The sequence below is a fragment of the Xylocopa sonorina genome, chromosome 1, assembly GCF_050948175.1.
Source record: "Xylocopa sonorina isolate GNS202 chromosome 1, iyXylSono1_principal, whole genome shotgun sequence".
Lineage (NCBI taxonomy): Eukaryota > Metazoa > Arthropoda > Insecta > Hymenoptera > Apidae > Xylocopa > Xylocopa sonorina.
Genome location: NC_135193.1, coordinates 19,882,357 through 19,900,908, shown reverse-complemented (window position 1 = coordinate 19,900,908; position 18,552 = coordinate 19,882,357). Strand labels below are relative to the sequence as shown.

Here is an 18,552-nt window from a genome sequence, read left to right as displayed (position 1 = left end):
AGTTAATAAGTATATTTTTTATTATATGTATCGGAATGGCTGACAAAATATTACAATTATACGTGCACTTTATTTAGATAAGTAGATGAATATTAGTATGTGTAGTAAACTCGTTCAATATTGTAATACTCCATAAAGTAAATAGCCAGGGGTCTACGTATAATTTTGTTCTCAATGAACCGATTGTTAGATTATAATCGATATGTAAATACTAATTTAAAAGAAAATTAAAATATAGTCTTATATTGTTCTCCCAAATGGAATTTTTTTATATTTTCTGTAACAAAAGTACTTTTAGTGTTACATTTATGTTGCAATTCTATTTAAGTCTACATTAATATTATTAATTTTCAAAAATTGAAATGCACCAAGTGCGAGCGCAGAATTACTTAAAATGCAATGATCTCTACATGATTACTTGTGTTCGAATTTCGTTCTTAATGTACACAACGCTATCAATATTGCAATGTTCTGTAGCTACGTTCACGTTTTACATTTCATTATACATGTAACGAACGCATGCGCAACACTGGCGTGAAATTTTAATTTCTCTTACACTTATAATTTCTACAATTAATGAATAAAATTGAAATCGTAGCGATTAAATTGTAGCTTGTAGCTTTTACTATATACTCGAGCGTCTAAGTAAAAAAAGTACGTTGCTTGAAATAAAAGTTTCAACTTCGAAAAGCTTATACTTTCTTTTTACTCGTAAATTTATTTCAAGTAGCTCGAATACGGAAACGTTATTCTTTAACTTAAAATTCTTAGGTATTTCGAAAAGATTAGTACAATTGACCTTGGTTTTGGTCCCCAGTGCCGATCATGGTGGCTCCATAGCAGAGCACGATGTTCGTTAGAGAACTAACGTTCAGTAGCTCACGAGCCATCAAAGTGGGAGGAGAGGTTAGGTTTGTTCTCTACATTGTTATTGTGTATTAACACTTAGGATGGAGGCAGGACGACTCTTAATTACAATCTTTCCACTGCTAAGATCCTCTCGTTCTTTCTCTTCGAAACATTAAACGTAATTTTTCCGCTTGAAAATAATCCATGTGTCGTTCTCGTTATTAAAAACTGTACAGTTAAACTCTAATGCTTGATCCATACGAAGAACCACCTCCGGCATCGTTGTACGTGATTTGACATTCAAAATGATGCAGTGCAACGAAACGGAATCGAGCGGAGTGGAAAGTTCCCTAAAAAGGTCGCGGCAATTGAAAATCGCTAAGTCGAGGGGGATTCTGAATGCATGCGAAAACCTTAAACGGTGGATGTGAGAAGCGAGAGACGATATGCATGATCTAATAGGCTGAAGCAAAGAGGTGGTCACGCGAAGGAACGCGATGAAAAATCACCGAGACGTCAACGACAACTAACTTTCAGGCTCATCGCTGCTTCCTTCTTTGTCATGCCACAGCGACGATACGATGAGAAACGGGACGATAACCACGCATGCTGATGTTTACGCGGAAGAAATTCCCTGTACATCTGATAGGTAAATTTTCACAGTTTTCAAAATATCGTATATACCTTAGTTTGTTCTCTTATTTGTTCTCTACAGAAAAGTACAGTATTCCAAATTACGCTACTCCTACGAAAGTAATATCGATGAGAATGTTTTTTGAAATGTATTGTTTATGCTAACGTTTGTGATAAATTACGCTTTTATCTTTACAGTCATTTACATGTTGCCTCATTAGGGTTATGCGACTTTATGTTGAAACTGTTGCGTAGATAATTAGAATGGAATTGTTTTGTACGGATCACTGTTTGACATTCTGTACCTTTATCGAATCTTAATATCTCGTGTCAGACGCTTTGTGGTATCAAGTAACTTCCATGAAGGTAACAGAGAGTAATTTAATCTGTCATCTTTGAAGGTAAAAGAATTAAATGCGTGCAGTATTGTACAAGCATTACGTTTTAAGATGACATTTTAAATTGTAAACGTTTATCTTCAATTGCATCATTTTCGTTCTTATGAAAGTAAAGTACTTTGTGTGTGTATATATATAAACTAGAACTGAAACTTGTAATTGAAAAAAACTAATGTCACGATTCTATTATTCTTTGTAGAGTTACGTATTTGTGCGTATTCGTGTCGTAGAAGTAATAAATTATAACTATTATCTTGATTCGTGTAACAGACTTTTTCGAAAGACATCGGCACGATAGTTTTCGTTTTTTTTTGTACCGTATTCGTCCTGCTTTAAAACCGGTTCTGTGTTGACTGGCTTATACCATATGTATATTAAAGGATAGAATAAGTCAAACTGAAGAGAACGCGTGCTGCGGGGAAATCTAAATACCGGTTTAAAAAAAATTAATGAAATTACCCGTAGTACGCTCCATTAACAAACAGCTGATAAAACCGATGTATCATTATCCCCATGTGCGTTAAACAGCAATCGAAACCAATTATATTTTCATTAGCTTCAAACGCCGTAATCATCTGGTTAATCGATTTTTTATTACTAAAAGTTTAACAAAACTATTACATTTCCCCATACACGCGCATTGCATAATAACTAGTCTCTTAGCATCCCCACATGATTTAATATCCGTGATGACGGATTAATAAAGTAAGTGGATAAAAATAACATTGATATATCTTCGACAGTTATTGCCAGTCAAATGTTAACTTAAATGATTGCAAAGAATGTTGGGGTTATTTAAAAGTTTTTCAAATCTTCTCTCGATACGATAATGATTCTTTGATTGTATTATTATAATTGTACGTTATGCGAGATTGGTTTGTCGAAGCGATATGTCAATTTTTCCATTATTATGACCTTGTTAGCATTAGGTTTAATATAGGACCGCTTGTTCAACCGAACAAGCTTCGGTTCTACCTCACCTGCTCCCCCTCTCGCGTATATTTCGCTTGTCTCTTGCCAGTCTTTCATGTGTCGGCGTGCTCGTCGCTCCGTTTAAATCGAGATGCTGTATCTGTATAATTTCTATCTCGCACACGGCCGTTTCTAAAACGTAAACAGAGATTATCGAGGCTGCTCGTTTAGACGATTATACCACGACGTAATGCGTTTTAAGAATCCGTTGTCACAGCGTGGCTCTTACAAGTAAGTCCTGCAAACCGATTTGGCAAATTTCGAGGTTAAGCATTCTTTTCTCACCCCTATGCTCCCGATGACTTTCTTCAACTCTTTAGTCCTCGTTCCTGCGGTCGTTAACAGTTTCACCGGTTTTCATTGAAACGTTTAAGTTTTGTTACTCTAAATTCGCACGGCGTGCTCTTATTTTTCCTGGTAGTTTTCTTCTGACGCACGACTTTTGGTAACTCGACCGATATGTTACGCGAAATCTGATGCCCCCAAGGGTGACGATTCTGGTCAATGTCGTTGATGTCGTTTGCGAAACGATTTTAATTGAAGATTATAGTATTTAGCATCTGGTTATCATTCAATGAGAAAACTAACGCAGTAAGTGAATCGCCCTCCGCGATAGCAATGAAATAAGTGTCTTCCAATTGCATTTCATGAAAGTTCAAAGGGTTGTAATCAAGTACTTACGTATGCATCTCTATACGATATTCGAGACTAATTGAATACTAAATAGTATATGACTATATTAAATGGAACAGAATGTAATTTGACTTTAAAGTAATTGTTTTTTTTTTTCTTGGTTGAAAGCTATGTTTGTATGTAAACATATATTGCTAGAAAAGACTAATATGGATATGATAACGCTTAGGATCTAAACACGAGTGGTTTCGCAAGATTTCCAGTTTATTCCCTATACTCGTAGTTCTAATAATAGGTTTTTCGCTTATGTAATTTCTGAAAAGTGATACTAATCCCGCCTGCGGTTTTATGAAACTTTCATTCGTCGAACATTCTTTTTGAGTTGTCCCCAATAAGATCCTTTTACTTTACAGATATTGTTGTATCGTATCGTGTGTCAAGTTTTCGCTTCAAGTAGCCGAAGCTACGATTTATTCGATTTTTAACATTAATTTCCTAATTGTATCATTCGTAGTAAGACCAGTGGTTCTCAAACTTTTTCCCGTCGCGGCAAATTGTTGGGCTAAACGAATTTCGCGGCACAGTTATCCTCAAAATGATTGGAGTACTTGAGAAAAAGAAGAAGAAACAGTGCAGATGAATGAAACTGCTCGAATTAATTTTCCATTATTTTCTTTACGTTTATGGGAAGTTTAGTTTACTTTAGAAAATTAAGTATTATTGCTATACTTCTGGCAGCCTTCGCATACGCTCGCGGCACCCAATTTGAGAACCCCTGGTCTAAACATTATCACAATCATTTATCATTAAAGCAATGTTTTATTTCAACATTTTCTGATAGTAATATGTGGATAATCATTGTACGTGTCCATGGATAAATTTGTTTTTTTTCTGTTGACATTATCTCTCAAGAGGTGAGGTAGTCTTCATCGGAAGATACGCTCCTGCGGCCACGTGAAAACAATGCCCGCGGAATGGGAGAGTTTAGAAGTTAGGCAGAGCAGTTCAACGTGGATTCTTGATCGTGGCGGGAGTTGTTCGTACTTCGTAGTAGAGACACGATTTCCATTTGAAAAAAGAATAATATCTTCACTGCAATTGGTTATCATAACTACAGTGCCGTGCGTTACAAACAGTTTACAAAAAGTTTGCAGTAACATTGGTAATATCGTTTATATAAATAGTAAAATGTTTGGTTTTATACTTTATTTGTATAATTGTATATATTCAAATTTTATATTCAGATTAGGCGGATAGTAGCAGAAATTATTTTTTAGATGAATGTTAAATCGAACGTGCACTTTATCCTCAAATAAAAATAAACGGTTTGTTTGCATTCAATTTTACAAGTTTTTACTTCAATAAATTATATAACAGTAACATTTTCAAGTACAAGAAAGTTTAGATTTTTTCTTTATTTATTGTAAATAATTAATCCATAATTCAGCTGAAATTATCGCGTTTACACACGTTGATACTGTTTGAACGAAAAACATGATTTGTAACGTGATTCGATTATCGAACACCAACGGTTTGAATACCAAAGTAACTATCGCTGTTATCGACGTATTGTAAGTAGAATTTATACTCGATGTAACGGTTTTTATCGAACACTGGTTGGCACGATGTACAAGTGCAAGAAGTGATTCACGAAATATCGCGACGGGATTTTTCTCACCTGCGCTAATACAAATATACTCCTGACGTCCATCCATTACGAGTTTTTGTTTCATGACGCAATCTTGCGTACTTTATGCTTGTAAAGCTTCAAGCACGAGCAAATGTTCCATCGAGCATAAAATGAATTAGCTGTATAATTAGACGATGATATTTCCGCTGCACGAGCGATGATCATTTTCTTTTTCCCACGGAAACGTATTTGTTATGTGTCAACGAGTTTTCGGTATTTAAACATTTTTAATAGAACGGTTCACGATTTGTAGACTTTTGACTCTTAAATGCATGCAGTTTGACAGAGATCGTAATATTTCGTATAGTCTCAATTGAGTGTGCATAATTCACGGCTGGATTGGTTTATTATATACATATAAATAGATTTCAATAGACAATGCATGGTACTTTAATCGATAGAAGCTGTCGAGCTGTTATTACTCTTGTATTAGCTGGAAGAATGCGAGTGTTGTTAATTTAACGTCTCTTGTTCGCTCGTGTTGTAGAGGCGTTAATTTCTAAAATAATTGAATGCAACATTTGTCACATACACCTTTCCAAATTAGAGATCGACTTCCAATCTGAACGTACAAAATATATATATTTGTCTCAATCTTTTTCTTTCTACCTGAAATTGATTTTTATTGTCGTGATATTGAGGAATTGCATGTTTAACAGCAAACAAACAGAAAGATTGTACCGAATCGATAGACACGAAATTCGATAATGCAAGGTATGATAATCAGTGAACTTGCGAACCGAATCGGACGTGTGAACTTGGAATAAAACAGGTGGAGAGATGCGGCGCTCTATTCGCGGTCTTGATGGGAAAAGGATAGACGATTCGAAAGACGAATCATCTTGAGGCAGCGCATTTTTCTCTGAGACGGCATGCTTCTAATCGCATGAAATCTGCGATACCCTCGAAATGGCCAAGCACGTATCATTTTATTCCACTCTGACGTCGGAAGAAATGAGTAGAATACAGCCGTGTATGAAAGCTAGGTGGTATGTCTATCTTCTTTACACTTTCTATCAAGTACTTAAAGGGAAGAGAGGGCTGGGGGGAACGCAGTGAGGGAGATAGAGAGAAACGAACGCTTCGTAACGTTCGACTAAAGAATTTCACCGATATGTTTGACAGCCCACGCTTTCTTCGTTATCGAAAACTACTTTGTACAATCCTGAACTCTCTTGTCTCGCCATAAACCAAAAGTCGGTACACCGACTTGGGATTGATCGATGAAAAATCGATGGAAGGGACGAGCGTTCGACGGGTTTGAGTAATTACTTTTTTTTAGGTACATTACAACGAACCACGGGTAAGAACTAACTTGAGTTGAATAGCAAAGAGACCAGGGTCAACTGCGTGACGAGCCTGAATAACAGAGCACTAGTTGATCCGATCAACAAAGCGATGTATAGCTTGAATTTACTTTACAAAAGTTATTATGTATTTTTAAGTTTCCCTATTAGAGTTTCCTACGAGTAGCATAGACCTCCCTGTGTCTTATACTGTACGATAAAGAACTTCTCTTATTCGAGTCGACGAGCTGAATAAAAGTGAAATAATTCAATCAAACGATCGGATGAAAGATACACTAAGAAAGTTTAATAGAATTAAGTGTTTTTAGATAAAAGTAATATTTTTTTTCTAGAGGGAAAGTTTGAAAAGAATTTGACGAGAGTCCCGTTTCTTTTTCAGTGTCATCACGTCCAGTGATTCACCCCCACCGCTACAGACCTCTATACCTCTGGTAGACTACGACATGCCAGATGAAGCGCGTCCTGGTAAAATCACACCGACCGCACCTACTGCTCCGATGACGAGTAAACTATTGAATGCCGACACTGACACCGAGACAATCGAGAATGCAGTACCAATCGTGCAGAGAGTCCTGCCGGCACCCGAGCCTCAGCCAAAAATCGAAAGGAATGGTATCGACTCGGAGAAAAAGAAACCGGTCGCTCAAGCGGAAAACGACTCCTGCGTTGTAGATTGTGTATACTTCACACAGCAATGCTGCGAATGTGTAATACTTTAACAGCCAGAACTCCTCGTACGCGAAGTAACGATTCGTACGCGATGCACGATCCACGGTGCGACCGTGGACGAAATTTAAATTGATAATAAAAATTTGGGAAGTTCAATTCTAAGGAACGAGCTCTGGGCGTTAAACTCTCGGTGGAACGTTATCGAAACGTTAATATTCGCATTATATTTAAGAGATTTATGCGTGGTCTCAATTACTTTTCGAGAGAGAAGTGATCCGAAACGTGTACGTTAGGGATGTATTGCGAAGAACGATGAATTCCTAGTAAGATACTTGAAGCATTCAATATTTTTATAAGATAATTATTTATTGTGAGAAATTTTAGAAGTACATGGAATTGAAAAAAAATCGATATTCTTAAAATTAAGAGGTATACATAAAAATTTGGAGAATTTTTACACTATTTTTGATACGGAACGGACTGGTTATTTTCCAGTTGAAATTTCATACCTTAATCATCGAGACAGGTGATAGAAAATTCGTCATTGTTTGTCTCATTCATTTATAACAATTATAACCATTGACGTTACTTGACTTCATAGACTGCTGAACTCCATTCCAGTTGACAAAGGTTGTATTTCTATTTAATCTTAGTCTTGTAGATCACGAACAAAAATTAGCTGGCTGTAATAATTCTTTACTACTAGTAGCATTGAGTTTAATTTTATAAGAAAATTCTGCATGTGTTAACTTCCCATGCATTCCTATTTTATAGTGATATCACATTAGTTTTTAAGTGCTTGCATACGTTATACCAAACAAAGCATCAAGAGTCATAGTCTATATAAAATTGGTTCTTAAATCATAACGATTTTCTGTTTATTCTTAGTTAAAAATCATGCAATGCCACTAATTCTTTACATATTAAGATATGTACAAGTTTGTTATACATAGGTATATTTATCTTTGTAAAATTAGAAAAGTAAGAAGATATAATGCTAACTATTTTTAAAGACTGCTTGAGTGCCGTAAATTTATTTAAAAATAGTGAAAGCTCATTGTAAAACAAAAATAATTGAATAGAATTATTAAATATTCTTAAAGAGGTAACATTTTACATTTATAAATAATATATAAAGAGTCTTAAAGTGTTACATTTAGAAGTAAATTGTACATAAATGTTACAATCTATATAAATAAGTTACAAATAAATTTGATACATGCTCACATTTGTAACAGCTACATATTGAGAATTATTGTGTAAATGAGATAAAAGTGATCAAATTATTTTGGATACATAAAGCAATAAAAATGATACACTTTGTAAATACGTTTCAAAATGATATTGTGTACAAGTTAAGGGGTACTGCCATAACTTCAAAATCCATGTCAATTAAATAAGATGCTTTACGAAACTTATAGATTTATATATGCCGTCGACAAAGTAAATATTCTTCTTTATATAAGAAAATTTACATTTATATCGTTCGTTTAAAAATTATTCGCATTCAATTCGTCCAAATATAATATCACTGATGACTTGAATATCGTCGATTGTCTTGCAAGTACAACGTAACATTTAAAATAATGAAAAGGTAACACAAAGTGCAATTTAATAATCTGTAGTAGCGTAACGTATTTAACTTAATTGCTTCGTATCACTATTATTATTTATATTTTTAATTGGCATATAATGCTTATCGAAAGACGAAGCAAGTATTAAATTGTACGATGTAATTAAAAGTACAAAATGTAAATGTAAAATTCATGGTATACTTATCGGCGAAACCTTTGAATAAATATTTATCTTTCTGGAGAAGAAATAAATGAAAACTATTTTTTATATTTTCAGTGCAAAAAATTATAAAATTATGTATTGGCATAATTAGTAAACTGTATTGTTGTGCATGGACAAATGTGCAGATCGAAGGATAATCTTTATGAGAGTACCATATTTTATATAACATTCTATATACAATTGAAATGTTAATAAAACCAGTGTAACTTACACAGTATATTGCAAACAAATAATATAACATTTCTGCTATACATATTACTTCGTACTACAAAGCAAAAATTTAAAATTTCTTTTCTTTACTACAGAGTAACTATTCCAAGAATAATTCGTAGTAAAATCGACATTAATATCTTGATTAGATATCGATAGTTCTATATTATCTCGGTAAATAACTATAAGTGGGGTAACTACATATTCTTGTGATATATTTCTACTATATATTGATTGCTTTTCCTGTTTCAATTTATAATAGTCGTGTAAACGTTTTTTTCTTTTTTGTTGCTAATATTTTATACAAAAACGTGCAATAAATAAGAGTTAAATTTTAACGAGAAATAACAAGATAAGTATATTAAAAATTTTCCGCAATGAGATAGAGCTGCATGGCACACATACTACGTATAAGTATGTATGTAGTATACAATATTTTATTGTAGATATTTCTGTAATAAATACAAAAGGCGCTCTTTCGATACTTTCGAAACTACTATACTTTTCGAACTTTCGAAAAAATTGATAACAACTTAGTTCTTATCTTTGAGTTCCATAACTTGCACCAGTAAAATGTAAAGTATTTTATAAGGATAATCTGAGTTAAAAAACAACTAAATATTACAACGTACATAAAAGAAATACGATATCGTATATTCATTAACAAAAGGAAATAATTTGATTTGACTAGGATGTTTGAAAGTGATATAAGTAATTCTCTTCGAAATTGTATCAAATTGCGAACTGTACTCTTATTGTAAATTGTATCAAATTTTTCTGATTTAATAAATAAAACATGCGGGGCATTCGCATCAGTGTAGTTACATAGTTTTGCAATTGTACAAAATGATTTTTATTTGATTTTGAAGAAAAAAAAATTTAGTTTGTCGAATTACAAGTAATAGAGTAATTATTTTTTATTTTTCTCGTTCCCTGTTTTTTCCTAAAATATTGTATTCAACAACTTGATACACTGTTCGTATATATGATCCGAAATGTGTCCTGTTACGTTATGTTATTTTTCACGAAAGGGATTGCAATGTTCAACTTAAAACTATATTTCCGAATTGTAATTTTAATAAAAAAAAAAACAACTGTAAATAGTTATTCACTAGCAAATGCATAATTTCTGAGACTCTTTCGTTATAGATAAACACACGAGAGAGTATCTTTACGAAAATTTTATCATATTGGACAGCTATCGTTAAAAGATCATTAGTATAAAGTGAGGATCCATCTTGTATTTTAAAGTACATTAATGAGACTAATTTCTTATTTGTATATATCGTTTGAATATCTATTCACTGGCCTCAACGGTATTTAAGATTTCTCTAACAAGTGCAAATTTATACATGAAATTGTTTAATGAGATTCGATTATGATTCATATATGGGCAACGGATGTCCTTCGGAATTAAACACCCACCTATCCAGGTCTATCAATTGCCTTGTATCGTCGAATAACAGATACAAGTATTTTAATGTCTCGGCAAACCAGAAACTTTCTGTTATATCTTTTGGCGAAGTACTATGAACGTTTCTCACGTTACCAATGCTGGTGTACCCTTTCTCCACTTTTGTGTAATTTTCAAACGCCTAGTAGGTCATACGTTGTTAAACAAATATCTAGTAATCTTAGATCTATTCTTTCAACTAATTGCTTACCTGAAATATTTGCCATCCCCAGTCTTGGTACGTCTTGTTACCAGTAAAATACCACATATAAAAAAGAGTTTCGAGAAATTCTGGTCTGAGTAAATTATGTGCATCGTTCATCTTTACGTACATATCCATCGATTGGTCACCTTCAACATTCTAAAATTATAATACATTTGCATATAGTCGCGTAACGATTTTTCATTAAATCAAACCTTCAAAATGAAGATAGAAAGTCTCATTATAGTCACGTAGAAGTATAATTATAATGACCTGGATATTAAAGTAAGTTATTTCCGGCGCAAGGAACGTAGGCTGAATCGCGTACGTCTGATAACAAGTCTTAACGATTTCGTTAGCAAAGTCCATGTGATCGGATGGTAGACCATGATGTACACCTAAAGCTAAAGTACCTCCTAAGTAACACGTGAGATGATCCTATAAAATGAACTGTATAAGTACACAATTTTGTATAAGTACGCAAGTGTGGTGAACCCTTGTAGTTCGAAATTTACCATTTTTGGTGTTAATTCTTTGCTTGCTCCAACTAACTCTGCTATGAACAGATACTTATTAATTGCTGTACGTTTTGCTAGATGTTTTCGAGTTCCCGCGATACCTAGCAAATAATCATCTCGTAGGCTGAAAGTATTTACAAATTTAAATAATTAGCATGAATTCATAGAAAGTTATTCTCACCCATAGTAGGAAAACGAGTTTCTGATAATTGAAAAAAAGAAAGTACTATAAAATACTAACTAATTAACAGTCTTCCCAGTTTGAAGCCACTGTTTCAATAAATACTCGTAATAGCTATCGCCACGTGCACCAAGCGTAATCGTCGCATGGTCTCTAAATTGTCCAGTGTTGGCGTTAATGAAAATGGGTACTAAACCATCGTATTTTTCTAACTGATGTACATGTTCCGAGACTTTTGCTGCTGCTTCCTGCAGAATAATAATTACATATTTTCCTATGTATGAAAATATATTCGTGATAGGGTATATAATTGGAATTACCTCGAATTTAGGATCTCCTGTACTACGACTTAAGTCACGAAATTCTAATTGAATCGAAGTAACTTCGCTAGTACTGCTATCGGGACCCCATTTAGGACCATGTGCAGTTTTAGTGCCCAGATTTACATCGGAATAGGGAACACCGGATGAAGTAGAAAATGCTGGCATCATACGTTCCCCCAACGCTGCCTAGAATTTGTAACGAGTATAAGTTTGTACTGTTAAATTTGTTTAATGTGATAATCGAAGGAATAGAAGAATAACTTACTGCTTTATTTAAAAAAATCTTATCACTTGAGAGATGATATGCTGATAATAACCCTCCTAGTACTCTAATAGTAACTTCAAATAAATTAACATCCCTACTTACAGTGAACACTAAATTTTTATCCACCCATGCTTTGGCTTCTAAAAATTCTAAAAAGGACAGACAAGTATTAATAATTTTATCGATTTCTTAATTATGCGAATGAAATGTATAACATATTAAACTGTACCACTATTTAAACCCATTATGTACATAGTGTCAAGAGAATCGACTATAGTAAGACCTAAGCCAAACCATTCGTGATACTTTCTTGATATAGGTTTGACGTTATCGTAGCCCCAAGCATACTCTTTGTAACCGCTCCATGAATGTTTAAATGCTGCAACTATAGCTTTCTGCCTACTGTTCTGTGGACCTGAAAACAAATTTGATAATTAAATTCTGAATATTACAACAAAATATCGCATCCCATACAAAATTACCATTGAATTTGAGCATATTTGGCTTAGGTTGAGGTGGTTCCCCGATTTGATCATCGTCCACCTGGTTTATCTCCGGTTGGAACTCGGGTTCTTCGATCACCTCACCGCCCTCTTTGTGATCTTGATTTACACTATCTACTACAATATCCTCCGCCACCTAAAACACATATTTCTAAAGAAACTGCGCACCATACAGAAATACATTCTTACATGACAATATTATTCAACATTGTTTGCACCTTTTCATATTTCAGAGTATCTTGCACTACCTCTATGTTATTATAGTCATTTTCATCTAAAACTCCGCTCTTATTATCGCCAGGTAGCAAGTAAAATATGACTAATATAATAGTAATGACTAAAAAGTAAAGGATGTTCCTTTGAAACCTCGATAGCTGATTCCATTGCTGAAAAGCCAAAAATCGTTCGATTTGTTGCACACCGATGCAGAGAACAAAATTTGTTTAGAAAATAGAAAGAGAGAAAGAGAGAGAGAGAGAGTGAGAGAGAGAAAGAAAGATAGAACTATTTTACGTATATACAAAAAAGAATATTTTTGCGACTACTTACTCTCCAAAGGCTACGCGATGTTCCGCGCGCGAACGTCGCACTCTCCTGGATATTTAAACTGATATAATCCGACTTCCCCGAGTCCTTCGGCGGAAACATATTTCGTTATAGGTTAAGTTGTTCTGGCGACCGCAAGGATAACAAGAGCCAGAACACTTTAAAAGATGATAATGCCACAGCTGATCATTAATTACCGCAGTCTTCATTTATGCAATTCCCATTAAGCATACTTGTCCGGTATATTCGGTGCGCCTCTCGTAGCTCGCCGTACAATAAACTCAAGCACCGCGAGTGCCACGAATCATCGAATCTATTGATATCAGAAGACCGATATCATAAATGAGAACAAATCGAGCGCATAGCGTTTTTCTTCCTGTTACATAAATCGTGATTCTCCCGATTCGATTAATCTATATACATGCTCGATTTTAATGAACTCCCATCGAATCGTGCACCCGATACGGTTTCGTACGCCGAATAGACTCCCAGAGCCGAGCTGTACAAATACAATTATACTTACTGCTGTATCTACGCTTTTATGAGAGACACATTTAACTTTAGAATTGAAATAATCTACGTTATTACGCGCAGAAAGATATTCGAGCGATACGAGACTTAAAAGTAAAGGGAAACTTTTGATTTTAATCGAAAACCGGCCTTGCACGTATAACTATCATTGGCGAGGTTACTGTACCTGGATGCGTAACTACATAATTGCTATAATTGTATCGTACGGAATTTAAACGTTTCTTGTAATTAAAAAAACTGAAATGATTGATAGAATATAGAGAACGAAAGGGAGAGATATTAATAGAGTGCATTTTAGTTGTAACCTTTTCATCCATATACGTAGTGGTACCAATAGTAGTACATTTTATATTGTATCCGATATCTTTTGAACATTTTCGACGAAAATCATTCCCTCGAAGCAGGATGATAGAATGTCGACAGAAGTGATTGTCTGTTATTTATCTAGAAAAAGAGAGTGTTAAAGACGGAACGAATGAAACGTACCAGCTATGATCATGCTTCTCTATTGGATTCGCTACCTTGGCATTATAAGAACATGGAAACTTGGGCATAAAAGTCCTCCTTGTACACGTAGAAGAAAAGAACGAAGAGAAAATCATATCGAAAGAAAGAATGGATGAATCAACGATGGGTTCAAACGGAATCTTATCGCATTTCCTGCGTGTCCGTACGACGTACGGACTAAATACTCAAAGTGTTAACAGGAGCATAGAATGTCTAAGGAAGCACATACGTGACGTCATAAACAAGGTAAGTACGTAACGTTACGCGCGAAAGATGGATATACCCGCCACTTTACTCCAAAGGCGAAGAGGGTGCGTTTATGTTTGCGTGGTAAAGGACAGCTGTTCGTGCCACCAAATGGAGTGCACCCACCATACACATATAACAAACACTTTCATTAACACTGATACTCGCACCACATATAACACGTGCAAACAATTAGAAATATAATTATAGGAATACTAAATGGAATAAGACTGCAAAGAGAGAAATGAAATAATGTAAGCAAAGATATTATACGGAATGAGTGTGCAATGGGAAAGAAAGAGTAATGTACGTAAAGATATATGTCTGAAGAGTATGAAAAAGTACCGCAACACAGCTTTATTACAGTTAAAGCACTGTGATGTTACTTGCACCGCGTGACATCAGTTCCACAGCCATCCATATTCCCCGCTTTAAAGATAAGAGGGAGAAAGATATATAAAAAGCTATAAGAAAGAGTGAGACAGGATGATACTGACCCCACTCTAGACCCGTGGCGCCATCTCTGCGAAAAGTGCTCAAACTGGTCGCACATCGTTATCGACAGCGAAGTGAACTACTGAAGCACTAGCGCCATCTCTCGGAGAAGCGCTGAAACTAGTCGGTAATTAGTTCAGCACTTTTCGCAGAGATGGCGCCACGGGTTCTAAAGTAGGGTTGGTAACATCTGTCTCACTCTTTCTTATAGCTTTTTTATATATCTTTCTCTCTCTTTTAGGTTTAAAGCGGGAAATATACAATAAATTATAATAAAAATACTAAAATATACAATAAATTACAATAAAACTATTGAGATATAGTTAGATATATGTATGACCCATGAAGATAGATATATTATATATATTAACAATGTGCGCTGTGGATTAGAACACTCTTACAGTATCCTCTGCTTGTCATAGGAAGCGACTAAAAGGAGGAAAATAGGATTAACGAAGATGGAGAGAAGAGTAACGAATTCTACTTAAGAAGAAGAACGATGTATGCAAAGATATTAATATGCGAAAAACGTGCGAAGCGAAGAATATGTACGTAGGGATGCATAGAAAAAAGATCAACTTGTAAAACCAGTAGAAAATAATAAACCGTGAAAGATGGATATACTTTATTACGAGAATTGAATTTTCTGTAACTTGTCTATTCGCATGATTATTTATCTAACATGTACTCAAATCAAGTAAATATAAAATGTTTACGAAGCTGCATTTGTAAAGCAGTCGCAGATGCGCACGCAGCTTGACGTCACGTGTTCGACCTGCGTGACGTCACATCTGTAGCTCGAATACTTTCTCGCTTATTCTATATTCCTGTTAACAGCAGGGGAAAAGTAACAGGATTAGATCTGTCTATGATTTAAAGTTGGTACTCTGAATCTTCCGTCCTTCTCGCACAATTGATGGTCCTTGTCTAATACCTCTACCATCATTCTATATTCCTGTTAACGAAGAAGCGGATTTAACAGGAGAGTAAAATCAGGGTGTCGAATAGGTAATCCTCCGATCTACGTTGATTCACGCTTGGACTCCTGTCTATAAAATACCCTGCACAAGACATTTCTTAAATGAATATTAAGAAAGCAATGAATATATATCAATTGTATATATCTTTTATTCTGTGGAATTAATTATGTTAGCAATTCTTAGCGTTCTTTGTCTTGCAGAGGGTATTTTTTAAATTTCTCGTGTACACTTCTCGTTTTAAATACGGTGTAAAAAGATGAATAGATTTATAAAATTAGTTCGCGATATTTCTGTTTTCAGGGATCAGTAATGAATGGAAACTGATTCAGTCGTTTATTAGTGGAAACCTAGCGGTTAAATAAACCATTTCAAATTGTAGTACATAACGCGGAATTCCCAGGTTAAACGCGATACCAGCAAAATTGAATGAGGAACGTTCACTGGAGGAGCGGACGTATATATTTTAGCAAGTAATAAAAACAGCTATTAATCACGCGAAATAATGAGAGAAATAATAAAAATGAAGAGATTAGAGAGATTTACCGGCCTCGAATGAATTCTGTTATTTAAAATGAATGCAACACGAGAATACACGCGGTAATGAAATGAATAATTCCGAAAGATGTTGACAAATTTGTTGGATAGCGATCTTTTTATTTTTTACGCTCGTTTTTTATCGTAATTTATGAGCTTTAGTTCCTTTATTAGTATTGCATGGAAGATACAGTCAGATCGACGATATCGATAGCATTATAACGATCTCTACATCCTGCGACCTGCAAAATTCTTTGTTCTTAATGTATCCACGTGTTAATTGTCTGCTAAACTATGATTAAGTCATTACAGCATGATGTGTGCGACAGCGAGTCATTAATGGAAAGAAAAGTAGTTTTTGAATAAGATATTTAGTGGCGCTAAAATAATAATGCCGAGTGGCAGGAAAGAATGTTTAACTGTGATGCTAAGAAAGAGTGTTTGGGTCAAGCAAGATGGTAGAAGCAATTGTAAAGAGTGAAAGAAGATTATTTGGACTAGTTGACAGTCTTTTAACCCATTCACTGTTAACTACAAGTTTAGATTGATCGCAGTTGGAATAAGTTTATAACCATTTCAGTTAGGAATTATTAGAAAGGTTGGTCTGTCACTTAATATTTAGATTTCGCGAAATTCCATGCTTTCCTTAAAATCAAATTTTTATACCTAGTGCAACACGCTCTAAATTTGCCTGGCAGTGTACGGGATTAAGGAAACGAAATTGCATGCGTGACAAGAAGAGCATGCGAACGCGTACGTGAATCTGTGAATGTAAATACACATACGAGGTACAGAACGATATTGATAAAGAATTTCTTTATATTTATTATATTAGTCATTTCTCTCTATCCTTTGATACTGTCATCGTTTAATAATATTGCTTGCACAATTTCTAAGCGAATCAGGTAAACGAACCTGGTTTATTCGAATGTTAGGAAACAGATTTTTCACGATGGTAGCTTCAATCGGAATTAACCAGTTTCTGTCAGACATAGCTGGCTCTTGATTGACTTTCACCTGCGGAGATCCCCTTGTCCCTTAAACCGTTGTCGAAGGACGCAGCAGCAGTCAACGATCTCCCTGTTCGCGAATCTCTACGCCTTCACCGCAATTTACCAAGCGTCCACGTCCCTCGACTGGCGATCCTTTGATCGATCGCACGCTTTCCAAAGCGTTTCGCGATCGAACGTGCTTGGTAAAGATCATCGCTCGATGTCGAACGTGCGTGCCAATCGAAAATATTCGAACGATCGCGTTTGGGATGTCCGAGCACAATGGATCGGTTCTCCTGCGATAGCACGCGGATGTTCGGTAGAAAAAAAGAAATGGAAACAGTAGAGTTCCCGCTGGACTTCCCCGTGGTGAACAAGATTCCGCGATTCTTGTTCTCTCTTTTTAATTCACTGAATCATCGACCGGTTTTGCCCCACCGGAGTGCATTTTGTTTGTTTTTTTTTCCATCCACACACTCCCATTTAATGGGCACGTCTGTTCAGCGAGCCAGCCGAGGTTGATCGAACATGATTTTTTGAGTCTGATAGGAATTTGTTTACAGTCGATTCTTGTGTAACGCGGTACTCTTGTGATATTATATGAATTAATGCTTTGTACTCGACTCCTTTTTGGATGTTAATAATAGATAGCTATAATATTACTATTTTAGCAATAGATTCTATTTTCTAATTTTTTTATTACTAAGAAACATTAGCAATAGATATCGAAGAATATTGCTAACGTCTATCAGTAATAGAAATTTTTAGAAATTTTAGCAATAGTTTCTATTGCTAATGTCTTGGAATTGTGCACTTTTGGGAAACCATGGGTGTAACAGTTCCTCTAGTGGCGGGTGTTGCAGGACCGCCACACTTTCGTTAACCCATTTGCATTATAAGTACGTGCACATATACAATAATAATTGCTTGGCAATTGTCCAGAGCGCATTTCACTTAGTCACTCGTCACTAAAGCGTACATTATATCCATGCAGATTGTGCGCGCAGTCAATGAAAAGTGATGATAAGAAACACTTACACCATGCCCATCATTACCCTTAATCGAAACGACTTCATCGAAGAAAGCTCGCAAACGTTCTACACTTTGTTTATCAGAAA

At 35.1% G+C, this 18,552-nt stretch overlaps 2 protein-coding genes across 5 annotated transcripts; one reads left to right on the top strand and one right to left on the bottom strand.

Annotated features, from left to right (window-relative positions):
• The first annotated feature begins 875 nt into the window (after positions 1-875).
• Positions 876-7,270, top strand: LOC143425890 (uncharacterized). 4 transcript variants are annotated; one of them, XM_076898955.1, is made up of 3 exons: positions 3,060-3,083; positions 5,948-6,164; positions 6,862-7,262. In XM_076898955.1, exons 2-3 carry the CDS (start codon positions 6,085-6,087, stop codon positions 7,199-7,201), a joined length of 420 nt encoding a protein of 139 aa, XP_076755070.1. In that variant the 5' UTR covers positions 3,060-3,083; positions 5,948-6,084; the 3' UTR covers positions 7,202-7,262. The 4 variants fall into 4 exon arrangements, with proteins under 4 accessions (XP_076755078.1, XP_076755087.1, XP_076755070.1 ...); XM_076898963.1 differs by lacking the exons at positions 3,060-3,083; positions 5,948-6,164 and adding an exon at positions 876-1,498 and having other exon boundaries at positions 6,862-7,265; XM_076898972.1 differs by lacking the exon at positions 5,948-6,164 and having other exon boundaries at positions 2,903-3,083; positions 6,862-7,270.
• Positions 7,271-10,270: 3,000 nt separating this feature from the next.
• On the bottom strand, positions 10,271-13,401 carry Alpha-man-ib (alpha-Mannosidase class I b). The gene is made up of 11 exons (XM_076898882.1): positions 13,153-13,401; positions 12,822-12,989; positions 12,583-12,739; positions 12,330-12,515; positions 12,101-12,249; positions 11,833-12,021; positions 11,573-11,760; positions 11,329-11,455; positions 11,087-11,251; positions 10,823-10,972; positions 10,271-10,753 (listed from the first exon to the last, which is right to left on the bottom strand). Exons 1-11 carry the CDS (start codon positions 13,249-13,251, stop codon positions 10,535-10,537), a joined length of 1,797 nt encoding a protein of 598 aa, XP_076754997.1. The 5' UTR covers positions 13,252-13,401; the 3' UTR covers positions 10,271-10,534.
• Between the last annotated feature and the right edge of the window lie 5,151 nt (positions 13,402-18,552).